General features: G+C 38.2%; 1 protein-coding gene across 4 annotated transcripts in view; it reads right to left on the reverse strand.

The window, feature by feature from the left end:
• The window catches only part of NEK1 (NIMA related kinase 1), a 207570-nt gene that overhangs the window by 41316 nt on the left and 146811 nt on the right, over positions 1–19443 (reverse strand). For all 4 annotated transcript variants that reach the window (XM_030918331.1, XM_030918325.1, XM_030918322.1 and 1 more), the window contains 2 exons: positions 10490–10666; positions 5983–6103 (listed from right to left, as the gene is read on the reverse strand). In XM_030918331.1, the coding sequence (XP_030774191.1) occupies positions 5983–6103; positions 10490–10666 (298 nt within the window). The remainder of the gene's footprint in view (positions 1–5982; positions 6104–10489; positions 10667–19443) is intronic.

A 19443-nucleotide genomic window follows, 5' to 3' on the forward strand; every position in this document is an offset into this window, starting at 1 on the left:
TTATTTTAAGAGACAGGGTCTTGCTCTGCTGCCCAGGCTGGAGTGCAGTGGCATAATCATGGCACTCACTGCAGCCTTAATCTCCGGGGCTCAAGTGATCCTCCCACCTCAGTCTCCCAAGTAGCTGGGATTACTGGCACATGCAACCATGCCTGGCTATTTTTTTTTTTTTTCCTGTAGAGGTAGGGTCTTGCTATGTTGCCCAGGCTGGTATCAAACTCCTGGCCTCAAACAACTTTCCCACCTTGGCTTCCCAAAGTGCTGGGATTACAGGCATAAGTCACTTTTCCCAGTCAAGCAACATATTTTTTTCATTCAGAATATAATGCCCCTTGGTTCTTCAAAAAGGTAAACTGAATTACCATATGATGCCACAATTCCACTCCAAGGTATATACCCAAAGGAACTGAAAGCAATGACTCAAACATATACTGTATGTCAATGTTCTCTGCAGCACTCTTCCAACAGCCAGAAGGTGGAAACAACCTACGTGCCCATCAACTGATGAATTATAAAAATATATGGGGTGTGTGTGTATGTGTATATGTCTATATATATAGACATATACACATATACATAGACATATACACACACACCCCATGTATTTTTATAATTCATCTATAAAATGGAGTATTATTCAGCCATAAAAAGAAATGAAGAACTGGCATATCCTACAACATGGATGAAAAACTAAAAACAGTGTGTTAAGTAAAAGAAGCCAGAAACAAAGGCTACATACTATATGATTCTGTAAGAAATATCCAGAATAGCTAAATCCACAGAGACAGAAAGCAGATTAATGGCTGCCAGAGGTTGGTGGGGAGGAAAAAAATGGGGGATGATTGCTTAACGGATAGACAGGTGGGTGATGAAAACGTTCTGGAACTATATAGTGGTGATGGTTGTACACCACTGTGAATGTCTAAATGTCATCGGCTTGTACAATTTTAAATGGTGAATTTTATGTTATATGAATTTTATTCCAATAAAAAAGTAAAGTTCCTTTTAGGACTCCTAACTACTCGAATTCCAGTTGCCTTTCCTATTATTAGTTTGGTGCACACTTTACCAGTTTTTTTCTTTAAATTTACATGCTAATCTAATATATGGAGATGCTTTTTTCATTCAATATTATTTTATTCCATTAATCAATGCTTTAGACATATTTCCATATTAATAAAGAGTCCCATTTACTCTTTTATCTTTTAGGTGCTGTATTATATTCCATAACGTTTTAGAGTTGACCCTTGAACAACATGGGTCTGAACTTCATGCATCTACTTAGATGCAATTTTTTTCCAACCAAATGTGGATTGAAAATACAGTATGCATGGGATGCAAACCTGTGTATACAGGGCTGGCTTTTCATATATATGGGTTCCACAGTCCATACCCGACTGTGGGAGTTGAGTATGTGTAGATTTTGGTATATGAAGGATACTGGAACCAATCCCTCAAATATACTAAAGGATGGCTGTATACAGAAACATAGCAGTATTTTTAGCTACCTCCTTATTAATGATTATTTAGACTGTTTCAAATTATTTGCTGTGACTCTCCTGGAATGAATATTCCTGCGTTTGCTTCTTTGTGCTCATGTATGAATGATCTGGAGAGTAGATACCAAAAGTAAAAGAGGTAAATTATAGGATGTGCACATTTAAAACTTTAATGAAACTGTCAAATGGATCTCTAAACTGGCTCTACCATTTCATATATATATTTGCAGTCCATCAAAGCCCCATAGTCCCAATCCCTCACAGACATTTGATATATCATTTCTCTTCATATATCATATACCATTTCATGTTATTTTTGGAATAAAACATTTCATGTTATAACATGTATGATTTCATGTTATTTTATGGAAAAACAATCAGTGGAAAATATATCTTTTCCATTGATGTGGACAAGGACTCTTGCCCTGCCTTTTACTCACTCTTCTTTGAGGAGGAGTAAGTATCTGACTAGCAGTGACATTCACAGGACCCTAGTTCTCCACTAAGTTAGTCTATGAAACACTTAGGAATCTGACTTCTTCGTCTGTCATTTTATTGATGCCCTATAACTCCTAAAGTATCATACTGTTGTATTTACTAACTATCTGGGTTTCTTCCTTCATGAATAGCCTATTCATCGCCTTTCCCCATTTTTCTCTTGGACTTTTGTCTTTTTCTTATTAATTTACACACGTTCTTTATAAATTCTGGATATTAATTGTTATGTTAGGCTGCCTCCTTTAAAATTTTTTTATTTAGGTCTTTAATCAATCTGGTACTGTTTTGTTGAATGGTTTTAGAAATTGAAATGATTATTTTTTCCAAATTGTGACTGATTTGTCTCAAAAGCATGTATTAAATAGGTTATCTTTTTATGTTGATTAGAAATACCATCTTTACCATTTATTAAATTTCCATATACACATATCAAATACTGGTTTTCTATTATTCCTATAATACATGAAAATGATTTAAAGAATAGACGACATTGTCTCTGGCTTTAAGGAACTTTTTGCTTTTCTTTTTTTTTTGAGACAGAGTCTCGCTCTGTCACCTAGGCTGGAGTGCAGTGGTGCAATCTTGGCTCACCGCAACCTCTACCACCTGGGTTCAAGTGATTCTCATGTCTCAGCCACACAGGGAGCTGGAATGACGGGCGTGTGCACAACCACATCCAGCTAATTTATTTGTATTTTTAGTAGAGGCGGGGTTTCGCCGTGTTGGCCACGCTGGTCTCAAACTCCTGGCCTCAAGAGATACACCTACCTCAGCCTCTCAAAGTGCTGGGATTACAGGGGTGAGCCACTGGGCATATACTGCTAAGCAAAAGGGGCCAATCTAAAGACTTCATACTATATAACTAGATGACATTCTGGAAAAGGCAAAACTATGGAGACAATAAAAATATCAATAAAAATATAAAAATAAAAAAAATCACAAATTGTTGCAGTTGTTTTCTTCAAACATGAATAAAACCAATTTACTTGTCATAACCAGATTATTACTACTGTAGCTCATTAGGGTTAACAACTTAGATCTCCAGTGGAAACTGGATTGTGGGGTGGAAAGAAGACAGGATAAACAGGTGAAGCACAGCGGATTGTACAGTATCATAGGAATAATAGTGTAATGTGAATCCATGCCATTATACATTTGTCAAAACTTGTAGAAAGTATCAAAGAGTGAACCCTAATGTAAACTATAAACTTTAACAGTAATGTGTCAATATTGGCTCATCAGTTGTAACAAATAAAACACATTAATGTAAGATGTTAAAAATATCACAGCTTGCCAGGAATAATAAAAAAAAAATTGTTGGGGGTGGGGAATGAGAGGTATATAGTAAGTCTATAATTTTTGCTCATTTTTTTGTAAACTAAAATTGCTCACAAAAGTCTATTAGTTAAAAAAAATCAATAAAGCCAATATAGCAAAAGACTAAAAAGAATATAAAAATAAAATAGACAACAAAATTCAACTATTATATCAAAGATATATAATACTCTGTAAATTAACTAGATATTTAAACACAAAAATTTCAGATTGAATCACGAACCATATCAGAAACCTAACTAAAATAAAATAATTCAGAAAAGCTGAAAACAGAGGATGAGCCAGTGCAGATTGGGCAAATATAAATAAAAAGATAAAACTTAGTCAAAAAATATTAAGCAAGACTTAAACAATGATATTTTGTAATGCTATAATGTGTAATCTGCCATAAGAGTATTGAAATGTCTATGCACCAAATAACTTAGGATCAATATTCATTAGATAAAAATCACTTGAAATATGAAACAAAATAAATGGAAACACACTAGTAGAAAGACGACTTCACTCATTTCAATGAAGTGAATAAAAATTGTTAAGCATATAGAAAACCTAAATAAAAAAACTAATAACTGATACATAACAATGTCAAAATATTTTATAATTTATTAATTAAAAGTATGTACTAGCTCACTGTAGACAGACCAACAGAATAGGAAAAAATGTATACAAACAGACTCAAATCTATAAACCATGATAAATTCCACACATTTTACATGTAAAAAATCAAATATTTAAATGTATAAAGCATCAAATAAAAGTCCTAGAATATTGGCCAGGCATAGTCTCATGCCAATAATTCCAGCTCTTTGGGAGGCCAAGGTGGGAGGATTGTTTCATGCCAGGAGTTTGAGATCAGCTTGGGCACCAAAATTAGACTCTGTCTCCACCAAAAAAAAAAAAAAAGTACTAGAAAACCGAAAAAAATTTTGGTAACCTTAGAAAGAACAAAGCTGTTCTGAGTAACAAAGCTCAGATAAATATAACAATAAAAAATAAATAAAAATAAACTATATACTTCAGCATGGCAAAACCACACACACGCACACACAAAAGCATAAATGACCAGCAGAGAAAAAATAGTTGCAATTCATGTAACCACCAGGGCAAATATCTCTCACTTTTAAGAGTTTTTACTAATTTATAAAAGACCAATGACTAAATTAAAAAAAAAAGGGGGGAACCAAAGATATAAAGACACAATTCACAGACAAGGAAGTTCAAATGAAACTTACACATTTGAAAAGATGTGCTTACCTTTACCTATCATAAGAGCTAGACAAACTAACAGCCCAAACAGAGATACTATTTTTTACCTTGTTAGCTTGGAAAAACTCAAAAAGTTTGATGAGAAAAGTTTAGCAAGGCTGTGGAGAAAATGGGGTTCAGACATTCTTTCTGAAAGTGTAAACTAGTACAGCTCCGAGGAGAACAATAACCAAATTACAAATGCAACTTATAAAAATGCCGTTGACCCAGCAATTATACTTATTACAGATAAATACACACACAAAAGTCACTTTATATAAAAAGTTATTCATTGCAGCATCATTTGTAATGTCAATCAATGTCCATAAGGTAGGAAACTTGTTGAGTCGTGGTATTTCACATAATGGAATACTAACTAGCTATAAAACAAGAAAAAAAGAAAGCCCTTGATGTATTATTATAAAAAAATTCCCAGATTTATTATTGACTAAAAATAAACAAGGTGGAAAAATTTGTGTACACTATACTAACAACTGTAGTTAACTGTAAGGAGGAAGACAATATATTTATTTTTGCTTATGCATATACTAGAAATATACGAAAGAAGACAAGAATGGATGCAGACAGATGTAAGCAAGACTTTTTACTGCATATCATCATACTTTAATTAATTAATTAATTAATTTGAGATGGAGTCTCTGTCACCCAGGTTGGCATGCAGTGGTGCCATCTCAGCTCACTGAAACCTCCGCCTCCCAGGTTCAAGTGATTCTCCTGCCTCAGCCTCCTGAGTAGCTGGGATTACATGTGTCCGCCACTATGCCCGGCTAATTTTTGTAGAGACGGGGTTTCACCATGTTGGCCAGGCTGGTCTCGGACTCCTGACCTCAGGTGATCTGCCCTCCTCGGCCTCCCAAAGTACTGGGAATACAGGTGTGAGCTACCACGCCCGGCCCACTTTATTTGTTTATTTTTTTGAGACAGAGTCTTGCTCTGCAGCCCAGGCTAGAGTGCAGTAGCATGATCTTGGCTCACTGCAATCTCTGCCTCCTGGGTTCAAGCGATTCTTATGCCTCAGTCTCTCAAGCAGCTGGGACTACAGGCACGTGCCACCATGCCTGGCTAATTTTTGTATTTTTAGTAGAGACAGAGTTTTGCCATGTTGGCCAGGCTGGTCTTGAACTCCTGCCCTCAAGTGATCTGCTCGCCTCAGGCTCCCAAATTGCTGGGATTACAGGTGTCAGCCACTGTGCCTGGCCTCTTCAAATACTTTATATACTTGTTTATTTCTGAACCACATGAATATCTATTAAAACTAAATTATTTTTATCAGGTATTACAATATTAGGATATTATGTTGCAATATTAGCTTATTATAGTATTTTCTTAAAAGTTATTACAAAAGGGACCTGGGTTTTAAAATGTAAGGAAAAGATGCACATACTGAGTTTCCTTTGTTTCTTTTTCCTCACTAATCCACACATCAGTAACAGTGCATGGCAAGCTTTCATTTTTGTTTGTTCCACTTGGCTCTTGTAGAACTTCTGTTTCCAAATCATCAGGTTCTGCAAAGGATAAACATAACAAGAAACATCTAAAAGCAAAATTTGTCAGGAGAATACTGAATAAACTTTCATAAATGATTGCTACCTAGTTTTAGGGTAATATATTCATTAAAACAGAAAAATATTCTATCTATAGGGTTTAAATCTTATTATTGTGTTAAGTTCAGTTATTTCTGAAATGACAGACTACTTCCTTTGCCTTTTACTGTAATAAAAATGCTCAAAGGTAATATGGTATACTCTGTATTTTTCACCATTATGTAAAATTTTCTCTTCCATTAAAATTTTAGTCATATATAAATTTGTTTAGAGAAGGTATAAAAACGATTTAAAGAATAAAGATATTTGTGGTTAGAAATATGGAAGAATAGACTGTGATATAACTGATTAGTAAGTAAAATAAAATTTCAATCTTCAAAATCTATCTTTTAATAGTCAAAAAAGAAGAAGTATTACCTGGACTTTCACAATGATATTGAGAACATAATTGAATGGCACTAAAAATCTATTTTCTTAGACCCTCAATAATTTTTTTTTTTTTTTTTTGGGACAGGGTTTCACTCCCATTGCCCAGGTTGGAGTGCAGTGGTATGCTCTTGGCTCACTACAACCTACACCTCCCAGGCTCAAGTGATCCTCCTGCCTCAGCTTCCTGAAGAGCTGGGACTACAGGCACACACTACCACACCAGGCTAATTTTTGTATTTTTAGTAGAGATGGGGCTTCACCATGTTGCCAGGCTGGCCTTGAACTCCTGACCTCAAGTGATCCACCTGCCTCAGTCTCTCAAAGTGCTGGGATTACAGGTGTGAGCCGCCACGCCTGGCCTGACCCTCAATTAACATCAAGATGTCACCTCTGTTTTCTGGCAGTGGCTCATTTTTCACTTGGTTGGTATTTTCCAAAAGCGAATAGCGATGAGAAGAGTATTTGTTAACTTCTCTTTTTCCTTTCCAGTTAAGATTATCAATACTATCCTGTTTAAGCCAACACTATCCCTCTTACTTCCCCTGGAATATAGACATACTTCTCCATTTTTAAAGCTTCCAATTTATCTGTCTTATTTGGAAAGACAACGGATATTGTACTAATCTTTAAGTTTTTATCTTTTATTCAAATGATTATTTTGGTCATTCATTCAAGGTAAGCACTTGGGGGCAAAATACTTTTTTATTTTTTAATGAATAACTCTGTTTCCTAGCACTTTAAGCTGTATCAACTTATTCTATAAACTTGAGTTATGACTGTATTACCTGCAAAGCCTAGAATATTTACTCTCTGGTCTATCAACTCCTGCACTAGGCTATACAGCTTCCATAGCATTCCTAACATTCTTTTCTTTTCTTTTTTAAAGAAAAGGCATAAGATACTGTTTTAGTTCAGGCTACTATAACAGAATATCATAGACTGGGTGGCGTAAACAATATAAACTTATTTCTCAGAGTTCTGGAGGCTGAAGGATCCAATGTCAGGGTGCCAGCATGGTTGGTTCTAGAGGGCCCTCTTCCTGTTTTGCAGATAACCTTTTCCTCCTTGTATCCTTATGTGGTAGAAAACAGAATGTTCTCTGGCCTATTCTTATAAGGGCACCCATCCCATTCATGAGGGTGCCACTCTCATAACCTAATTACCTTGCAAAGACTCCACCTCCAATACCATTACATCAGGGATTAGATTTCAACATACGATTTTTTTGGGGGGTAGGGAGGGGAACAAACTTTCATTCCATAATGATACTAGTAACTATGGTTCTAATGAATAAGATTATTTAAGTTACTGTGGTGAATTAAGGATGGTCACATGTTGCAGGGTTTCTGGCTTTCCTCTCAACTAGAGGGAACTCTGTTTCTCCTCTTTAATTTCATCTGGCATGGTGATTCCTTTGAGTAATGGAATAGAGTGAAAGTGATGCTATGCCAGTTCCAGACTGAGCCTTCAAGAGAACTGGGAGCTTCTATTTGATATCTGGGAGCCTGAGCCATCATGAAAATAGTTTATTCTGAAAGACCACATTGCAATGCCATGAGACTAAAATGAAGGAGAGGGACCCGGATAAGCCCCGCCAGTATGCCAGGCATGGGAGTGATATCATTTTGCGTCTTCCAAAAAAGCCCAGCTGATGGCTGAATACCACTCAGCAATACCAGTTGATGCTACATGAAGCAGAAGAACCTCCAAATTCCTGACTCAAAAAATTGTGAGATAACATAAAATAAAAATAAAAATTGTTTTTTATTTTGGAGACAAGTTCTCACTCTGTCACCCAGGCTGGAGCGCAGTGGCATGCTGATGGCTCACTGTAGCCTCAAACTCTTGGGCTCAAGTGATTCTCCCACCTTAGCCTCCCTAGTAGATGGGATTATAGGCATGTATCACCACACACGCTTATTTTCAGTAGAGATGGGGTACTGTCATGTTGCCCAGGCTGGTCTTGAACTCCTGGGCTCAAGCGATCTGCCAGCCATGGCTTCTTGAAGTGTCAGGATTATAGGTATGAGCCACCAAGCCTGGCCTAAAATTGTTATTTTAAGCTACTAAGTTTTAGGACTAATTTGTTTTGCAGCAATAGATAACTGAAACAGAATTACATATCCAGAAGCAGGGAGCTGACGTAAAAGCCTGTATGCACTGGCTTTGGGACTGCGGAGCAGGCAGAAATTGGAAGGCCTTCAATGACATTGTTGGTGAGAGACTGGCCAGTGAAAAATGGTTACTGGAGGCTGGAGAAAAGGGGATTCTTGTTCTACAATGGCTGAAAGTTTAGTAACTACAATAATGTGGAAGATAGTAAATGTACTTTATGGATCCAGTAGTCTAGCTAAGGAGTTATCAAAGCAGAACATTCAAAGTGACAGCTGCTTAATAACTTCTGATAAAGAACAAGAAAAGAGAGATTAATTGAAGAAAAAAGTTTAGCTTATGAGCAGAATTTATAAGAGATACAGAGAGTCCAGGATAATTCCTTCTAGGCAACAAAAGCTTCTTAAAGGAAGACATGGCCTCAAGACAAAGACTAAATTCAGGACAGTAGGGTGTGGCCTCAGGGCAAAGATGAAGTCAAGATTGTGCCCATAAGATCTGTTATGGCACAGAAAGATTTAAAGGCATGCCTTGCAGGCCCTCTTTGCTAGACAAAGCATTTCTAAGAACTCAGGAGCACTGTCTTACAGTATCCTTATAGATAACTGAAGGTAGAAAAGAGTCCGTCTCAGAAACATGAGTGGCTTTTGTTAACCACAGTGAATATCAATAATATTCACATAAACCCACAAAATTACTTAGAAATTCTGCTTGTGGAAGCACTATAAGCTCAGACTGAAGGGGACAAACATAGTTCAAAACAGAAGAGCCCTTGGGCACACCAAGCTTTGGTGCAAGGAAGCAGGCTGACAATGCTCTTCCTGGTTGGATTTTAGAATTTCTAGGGACTAGTGACTGCTATCTGCTTCCCATCTTCCTTGTTTTTGAAAAGTTGTCTCAAAGATTGTTTCACCATTGTATGTTGTACGTATGGAAAACAAGGAACTTGTTTTTTTTTTTTTACTCACAGGTCTTCAGATTGAGAATCACTGTACTCGAAGATCTGTAGATGAGAAAACCCATCTGCACTGAGGCTTGACTTTGTCATATTAAACTCTGAGCTAATGTCATAATGAGATGAGGCTTTGAGAAGGCGTGAGTGGATTTTGCATATGGGAGGAATGAAAATAATTTTTGGTCAGAGGGCCGACTAGGGCAGATTTAGGACAGATGTAAATTCTTTGACACCCTTCCCATTGAGAGGTGGGTTCTGTTTCCCCTCCCTTTGAATCCAGGTTGGGCTGTGACTGCTTTGACTAATAGAGCATGACAGAAGTGATACCGTGCTAGTTCTGAGATCAGCTTTTAAGAGTACAAGTCACTTTCACCTTAGCATCTGTGAGCCCCGGGCCATCATATAGGAAGTCAGACTATCCTGCCAGAAAGAGTACATAGCCCTGAAACCACATCAAGAGGGAGAGGGGCCCAGCTAAGCTGTACCTGCCAAGATAGCAGTGAAGCTTTTTGGGATCCTTCAGACCAGCCTAGCTGCCAGCTGACCAGCACCTACTGATCTCTGAGATAAAGGAACATGAATTACAAAAAATCACATTAGCCAAGTCTTGACTCAATTCCTGGCAAATAAAATCATGAGATGAAATGGTTGGTGTTTCAACACTAAATTTTGGGGTGACTTGTTAGGCAGTCATTAAAAAAAGACCAATTACTAAAAACATAAAAATACTGAACCTAATTTGAGATAAATTACCCAAATATATACAAATTTTGATAATCTGTTTATAAAGCTTGTGAAACTTAAGTTTTTACTAAATCAAATATAGCTCATTTTGACTCATTAGAACATACCTTCTAAATTTCCTTCCAGTTTCAATGACATCTGTGGAGATGCCTCACTGAACTCGGGGCTTTTTGTCTCAACAGGAGAATCAACAATAGCTGATGGGTTTATTTCATGTGAAATACATTGCACTTTTTCTTCTTCAGTAATTAAGGGTTTGTACTTTTCCCCTTCAGGAGAAATATCTGTGAAAACAAAAAATAAAAATTCATGCTAGTTCTCAAAATGACGAATTTTATCTGTAATGGCATTTGGGGCAAAGTTCAAAAAGCTGCATTATTGCAACAGGTAATTACCAGTCAAGCTCTGTTACATATTAGAAGTTAATAAGTGACTATGGTATATGAAAGTCAAATTTCATTTCAATTGTACATAATAATTTCTATGGTGGTTAAAATGGTTTACCATCTTTCTGCTTTTGGTAAAATTAATATGTGTATTAGAATACTATTTTTAAAATTATTAACTAGTGGATTCTGTTTATATGAAGTAACTCCTAGTTACTTCTAATTGCTCTGAAATTCTCCACACTTTCAATTGGTGCCAGGAGAGAAGAGTTTTACCTCAGAACATCCTAAGACAGGTTCAAAAAAGAATAAAAAGAAAAAAAAATTACCTCAGAATAACTTAATGCAGTTGTTTACCACCCTATCACTCCTATTAATCTGTTGAAGATTTTACTTTCCAAGTTACAAGTGCCCCAACACTAACTCTGTCATAACTAATTTAGGTGATTTCTATATCTGTATCAATAATCCTTCCAGTAGGTAGGCCTCTTGGTTTGTTGCACTTCACTCTACCTCAGTCTTCTTCATCCTATCTCCAGCACTCCAATGCTCGTATCTTAGAGACTTTGTCATTCATTATAGCCTCTTGAAATGTCTAGTGGTAAGTGTTCCACCCTGTAATCTCTAACACTCGTTTTCCACTTCTCTCCCTCTACAACTCCAACTCTAAAAAAATTTTACCCTGAAAGTACCCACAATGCACTGATCCTGCTACATTTTCTGTCATCTCCATTAAAACCCATAGAAATTCCATCATATAGTCATTCTCTTGTGCATTCTTAACTCATTGTATTCACATGGCAAAACCCCACCTTTGCATAAATTCAATTCTCTGCCTACTATATCTGCATACACATGGTTAAAACGGCTGAAGAAAAACAGAGATCCTTGCCCATTGGTCTCAATTTCAATTCATTGTTTCTAAAGCCAAGTAGGCCCTTTGTGTTGGCTGCAGTCCTTTTATAACACTGGGTTAGCAGGAACTGTCCTTAGCTCAGTTAATTTCCAGAGGAAAAAAGTTGTTCATCAAGTATTTATAAGTTGTTTTACTCTTTACTTCTTTCTAGTCAACAGAGAACAAAACTACAGTGTTGCAAATGTTTCAGAATCATTTCCCTGCACTGTGCTTCAACAAACTGCTTGCCAAAACGAACTGACTGTAGCAGAGATCACATCTGTGTTTTTCCCCCTTCAGCCCTACCATTCTGCAATAAAATCATGTCTATTAATACCAGGAATCGGGATGCCATATTGCATTATTATTATTAAATGCTTTAGTGGGTTCTAACAAATACAGTAAGAATAGGAAATAATCAAAATATAGGAGAAAAATCTGTTTCTTGTCACTGATGATAAACCTGCACATTTGGAACATCTAAGATCTCAAGGAAGAAAACTAAATATATTTAGTAAAAATAATCAGTATGGTGTCCAGACATAAAATTTTCTATCTATATATAGAAAGAAATAGGGGAAGGAAGAGGAAGATGTTAGGATCTCTCTTTTTTTTTTTCTTTTTCTGAGACCAGAGTTTTGCTCTGTCACCCAGGATGGAGTGCAGTGGCGTGATCCCAGCTCATTGCAACCTCCACCTCCCGGGTTCAAGCAATTCTCCTGCCTCAGCCTCCTTAGTAGCTGGGATTACAGGCACACAGCACCATGCCCCACTAATTTTTTATATTTTTAGTGGAGACAGGGTTTCGCCATGTTGGCCAGGCTGGTCTCAAACTCCTGACCTGAAATGACCTGCCTCAGCCTCCCAAAGTGCTGGGATTACAAGCATGAGACACCATGCCTGGCTGGATATCCATACTAAACAAAAATTCGTAAAAAATAGCAAAAAGCAATGAAATATAAAAAAGGGCAGAGAATATAAACAGGCAATTTTCAAAGCAGCAAATCAAAATAGTCAATAGAATGCAACATAATGAAATTCACTCACAATCAGAAAAGGAAAAATAAAACCAATGATATACCACATAAAAATGGTAAAAATTTTTTTTAAAGGGATATTACCTTTCAGGCTATTTAATATTTAAAAAGCAATCAATGAAATTTGCAACATTAATATAATAAAAGAGAAAAATTATATTAATTGATTTGGAAAATGGATTTGGAGAGAAAATGGAAATGGAGAGAAAATGGAAATGGAGTATGGCTGACCACAGATACCTGGCGCTTGCCTGTTCCACAGAGAAGTACCAAAACAGCAAGTAGATAATAACACATTGAATAGAGCATCTAAAAGAGAACACAGGAATTCAGCAGGAAAGGGATGGGGAACCTTTGAGGCATGGAAGGAGAGGGAAGCGAAGCAGCTGACCTGGTTAGGACTGGCTAGAAGCCAGGAGAAACACCACAGAGCGACCTGTCCGAGTGCAGGAAAATGGTAAGAGAGATCCCCAGTGGTCCACATTCTCACCATGGACTCCTGCAAACCCAGCCATGACTCCTCAGCCCTCAAGCGCCCTGAGACTAGTAGAGGAAGCTGCCTGGAGTCAAAGTGATGCATTATTCTAGAGAGGAAGTTTGTGCTGGAACTCATACAACATCCTGAGACCCAAGCAGCTGCCACATGGTGCCACTTTGAGAACCCAACCCCTACCAGATAACAACCTGCCTCAGGGCTCAACAGGCCCTGAATCTCCACAACTCCGGAGCCCTACTGACATCTACTCCATGTCCACCTATAGATTTGCAACCTTGTGACATGAGCTGGACTCAACTGTACAGCCGGGTCCCTAGTCCTCTAGCCCACATACAGTCCTACACCACAGGAAACGGGTGGTGCAGCACATTAGGAAGGCTGCCCCTGGGAAAAAGGCAGCTGAAGCATGTGCTCCCCAGAGCCTGGGAGCTGCCTTCCTGGAGTTGCTGGCACTGACAGCAACCCTGCCTCCCCTAGCACCTGGGTGAATGTGCACTTGCGTGCACCTTCAGGCTCATGGAGACAGGCATGCTTGGAGCCTGAGGTCAGGCCTGCCCCACTCACTGATGCTACCACCTGAGAGTGCTACCTGGTAGCTGGGAGATCGATCTGCCCCATGCATCAGAGCTGGCATTAGCAAGCATGTCATCCAGGACTGGAGATCAACCCACCATGCCTGCTGATGCTGGTGCCTGCACACACAGTCAGGGGGCCTGAGGACAGGCCCTCCTGCCTACCACCACCACCACTGATTTTTGAGTGTGCCGTCTGGGGTCCTGGGGGTAGAACTGCCATGCTAAGCACAACCTGTGCCTGACAGCACCACCACAGGGCTTCAAGACAGACCCACCCTGCCCTGCTCCTGCCTTGGCAAAGGCCTGTGAGCATCATCCAGGGGCACAGGGATCAATAAGCCCTGCCTACTGCTGCTAGTGCCTGTATAAGCCTTCCAGGGGCCTGGGAAAGGGCCTGCCCAGCCTGCCAGCACCCACACACATCATCTAGGATCTGGAGATCAACCAGTCCTGTCCAACATAAACTGTCTGCACATGTACCATACATGGGCCCAAGGACAGGCCTGCTCAACCTGACGATGACCCTAATAGTGCTATGTGTATTGTCCAGAGGTCTGGAGATCTACCCACCACTGTCTGCCACCATAGATGTCCAAACATACCTTCCAGAGGGCCCTGAGACCCAACGTGCAGCCACTGCCACCATCCACCTGCACGTGCCACCTAAAGGCCAGGAGACTAGCCCTCTCAGTTCACTGCCACCACTGCTGGTGCCCATGAGTGCTGATTATGGACCCAGGGACTAGCCCTGCCCACCTGGCCCACCATTGCTACTGCTGACACCCAAGTAAGCCACGTGGAGGCCCAAGATTACCCGGACCCACTATCACCAGTGACTGAACACGTACCTGCATTATCAGCATGCTGCCAAGACTGGGGCCTGAGGACTGGCTTAACTGGCTCCCTGTCCACAGTAAATCCTTACCAGAGTCTCCACTAACAACCATAACCTAAGACACACAGGAATTCACAGATACCACTGACACTGATTACAGCCAAATAAATCATATGAAGACTGAACTACTCTGCCCACCCAAAATCAAAGCCAAAACACCCTACTCAACCAACACCATGGATACATATACGGGAAAAAGTCTTTGCCTATGAAAGCCAATCCGTAAAATCGGAAGAAGTGATTATTACAATAGATGCACAGACATCAACATAAGGACACAAGAAACATGAAACGTGAAAAGTAAGGAAACATGATACCTCCAAAAGAACACGGTAATTCTCCAGCAAGATGCCAACAAAAATAAATCTACGAAATGCCTGAAACAATTCAAAGTAAAATTTAAGCTAAGTGAGGTATAGGAGAACACAGATAAATAATACAAAGAAATTAGAAAAACAATTCATGGTCTGAATAAGAAATTCAACATAGATAGATATCATTAAAGATAACAAAACAGGGCCAGATGCTGTGACTCACAAATGTAATCCTAGTGCTTTAGAAAAGGAAGGCAGAAGGACTGCTTGCAGCCAGGAGTTTGAGACCAGTCTGGGCAACACAGTGAGATACTGTGTCTACAGGAAATTCTTTAAAAAGTAAGTCAGGTGTGGTGGCATGTGCCTATAGCCCTAGCTAGTCTGGAAAATAAGGTGGGAGGATCTCCTGAGTCCAGGATTTGCGGCTGTAGTGAGCTATGATTGCACCAATGTACTCTAGCCTGGATGACAGAGAGCCTGTCTCAAAGTAAAAAAATATTTTTTTCTCTCTCTCTTTCATAATTTGAGACCAGCCTGGGCAACACGGCAAAACTCTTGTCTCTACACAAAATAAACAAAATTAGCCAAGCATGGTGTCACATGCCTGTAGTCCCAGCTACTTGGGAGGCTGAGATGGGAGGATCCCTTGAACCCAGGAGGTCAAGGCTGCAGTGAGCTGTGATGTGATCATGGCACTGCCACTGCACTCCAGCCTGGGTGACAGAGCCCTGTCTCAAAAACAAACAACAACAACAAAAACCCCAACTCTCCCCACCGCAAAATTCAATGAATTGAATAAAAGTACAACTGAGAGATTCAACAATAGAGTAGATTAAACAGAAAAACGAGTTTCTGAACTTGAAAACAGTTCTTTCTAAATAATCTAGTCAGAAAAGAAACAAAAGGATAAAAGAAAAAAAAAAAAAAGAATGGAAGTCTATGGGACATATGAGAAACTGTAAAGTGCCCAAATACTCAAATTTTGGGTGTTCCAGAAAAAAAAGAGATGGGCAAGGACATAGAAAATTTCTCTAATGAAATAATAGCTGAAAATTTCCCAAGCCTTGTAAGAGATATAGACATTCAGATACAGGAAACTTAAAGACACAAAAAGATTCAACCCAAAAAGATCTTTTCCAAGGCACATTACAATCAGACAGTTAAAAGTCAAAGAGAATTCTAAAAACAGAAAGAAGAGAGCATCAAGTTACATATAAGGGCACCCCAACAGACTAACAATGACTTTCTCAGCAGAAAACTTACAAGCTAGGAGAAAATGGGATGATATATTCAAAATGCTGAGAAAACAAAACCAAAACCAAAACCAAACCAACAATACACTGTCAGCCAAGAATACTATACCCACCAAAGCTATCCTTCAAAAATGAAGGAGAAATAAAGTCTTTCCCAAAGAAGCAAAAACTGGGAGAATTCAACAGTAGACTGACCCTATAAGAAATGCTTAAGAGAGAGCTACATGTGGAAATAAAAGGTCAATATCTACCACCATGCAAGCACATTAAAGTATAAAACCTGACACAGCACATTCACAAACAAGAGAGAGAAAGGAGTCAAATGTTATAGAAAATAACCAAACTGCAATGAAACGATAAAAGAGAAAGAAAAGAACAACAAATACACAAAACATCCAAAAACCCATTAACAAAATGACCAGAGTTAAGTCCTCACCTATCAATAATCAACTCTAATATAAATGAAATAAATTAATCATTTAGAAAATACAAGTTGGCTGAATGGATTAAAAAAAAAATCAAACTATATGCTGCCTACAATAAACTCATTACACATATAGACTGAAAGTGAAGACAACAGAAAAAGATACTCCATGCAAATGGAAACAAAAAAAGAGTGGGAGAAGGCATACACTTATACCAGATAAGACATATTTTAACCCAAAAGCTGTAAAAAAAAAGACAAAGAAGGTCATTATATAATGATGAAGGGAAAAATTCAACAAGCAGACCTAACAATTATAAATAGATGTGCACTCAACAGCAGAACCCCTAGATATATAAAGCAACTAAAGGGAGAGATAGACTCCAATATAACAAGAGTTGTGGACTTCAACACCCCACTGACAGCACTGGACAGATAATCTAGACAGAAAATTAACAAAGAAACATTTGATTTAAACTGCACTTTAGACCAAATGGACGTAACAGATATCTACAGAACATATCCAACAGCAGCAGAATATACATTCTTCTCATCAGCACAAGGAACATTCTCCAGGACAGGCCACATGGTAGGCTACAAAACAAATCTCAACAAATGAAAAAGTAACTACTTCATATCAAGTACCTTCTCAGACCACAATTGAAGAAAACTAGAAATCAGTTATGAGAGGGACTTCGGAAACTGTACATACACATGGAATTTAAACAACATGCTCCTGAGGAAACACTGAGTCAACAAAGAAATGAAGAAGGAAATAAATGGATTTCATGAAACAAATGGGGATAGAAACACAACAAACCAAAATCTATGGGAAACAGCAAAAACAGTGCTAAGAGTTTATAGCAATAAATACCCACATCACAAAAGGGCCAGAAGCTCATGGCTGTAATTTCAATATTTTGGGAGGCTGAGGTGGGAGGATCCTTGAGGCCAGGAGTTAGAGATCAGCCTGGGCAAAAAAGTGAGACCCTGTCACTACTGAAACAAAAACAAAAACAAAAACAAAAAATAGCTGGTCCCGGTGGCTGTCTGTAATCCTAGTTCCTCGGGAGGCTAAGGTGAGAGGATTGCTCAAGCCCAGGAGTTTAAAGTTATAGTAAGCTGTAACTGCACTACTGTACTCCACCATGGGTGACAGAGTGAGACCCTGTTTATAAAAAAAGAGAGACAAATTTCAAATAAATAATGTAGTGATGTATTTCAAGGAACTAGAAAAGCAAAAAAAGGTCAAATCCAAAATTAGTAAAAGCTGCCATAAGGAAGTATCTATCATGTCCTTTGCAGCAACATGGATGGAGTTGGAGGCCATTACCTTAAGTGAATTAACTCAGAAACAGAAAATCAAGTATCACATGTTTTCACTTATAAGTGGAACCTAAATAATTGGTACACATGGACACAAAGGTGAAAATAATAAGATAATGAGGACTCCAAAAGGAAGGAAGGAGGGAATGGGGACAAGGCAAAAAAAACTATCAGGTACTATCATCACTATTTGGATGATGGGTTCACTAGAAGCCCAAGCCTCAGCATTACACGATATACCCATGTAACAAACATGCACATGCACCCACTAAACCTAAAACAACAACAAGAACTATACACACACACACACACACACACACACGCACAAAATGGACCATTATTCAGCCATAAAAAGAACGAAATCATGTTTTTTGCAGTAAGATGGATAGAACTGGAGGTCATTATCCATATAGAGAAATACATATTGCATGTTTCTCACTCATATGTGGGAGTTAAAAAAGTTGATCTCATGGAAGTAGAGAGTAGAATGGTGCTTATCAGAAGCTGGAAAGTGTGGTTGGTTAATGCATACAAAATACAGTTAAATAGAATAAAATTCTAGTGTTTAACATAGTACAGTAGGATGACTACAGTTAAAAATAATGAAAAAAATGCAAAACTAGTAGAAGAAATAATCAAGCAGAACAAAATAAAACAGACATTAAAAAAATCAACAAAAGAAAAGTAGGCATTTTGAAAAGATAAACAAAATTGAAAAACCACTAACTAGACTAAGAGAAAAAGAGTGAAGACCCAAATAAAGAAAACAAAAAACAAAGCGCCATTACAACAAATACTACAGAAATGCAAAGTACCATGTGAAACTATTATGAACAACTATATGTTAACAAATTGGAAAACCCAGAGGTATTGGATAAATTCCTGCACACAGACAACCTCCCAAAATGACTACAATAAATATCGAATTCTTTAATGCCCAGACACTGATGAACATCCATAACATCAAGTCCACCCAGGAAAACATGACCTCACCAAATAACTAATTAAGCTACCAGGCACCAATCCTGGAAAGACAGAGATATATGACCTTTCAGACAGAAAATTCAAAATAGCTGTTTGAGGAAACTCAATGAAATTCAAAATAACAGAGAAAAAATTCAGAATATTACTAGATACATTTAACAAAAAGACTGAAATAATTAAAAAGAATCAAGCAGAAATTCTGGAGCTGAGAAATGCAATTGGCATACTGATGAATGCGAAAGAGTCCTTTAATAGCAGAACATATCGAAAGAAGAAAGAATTAGCGAGCTTGAAGACAGGCTGCTTGAAAATACATAGGCAGAGGAGACAAAAAACAAAGGAAAAAAAATAAGGAATACCTACAAGATCTAAAAAGCAGACTCAAAAGGGCAAATCTAAGAGTGCTTTGTTGTAACGAGGAAGTAGAGAGAAAGACCTGGGTACAAAGTTTACTGAAAGGGATGTCAGAGAACTTC

The sequence above is a fragment of the Rhinopithecus roxellana genome, chromosome 2, assembly GCF_007565055.1.
Source record: "Rhinopithecus roxellana isolate Shanxi Qingling chromosome 2, ASM756505v1, whole genome shotgun sequence".
In the NCBI taxonomy this organism is placed as follows: domain Eukaryota; kingdom Metazoa; phylum Chordata; class Mammalia; order Primates; family Cercopithecidae; genus Rhinopithecus; species Rhinopithecus roxellana.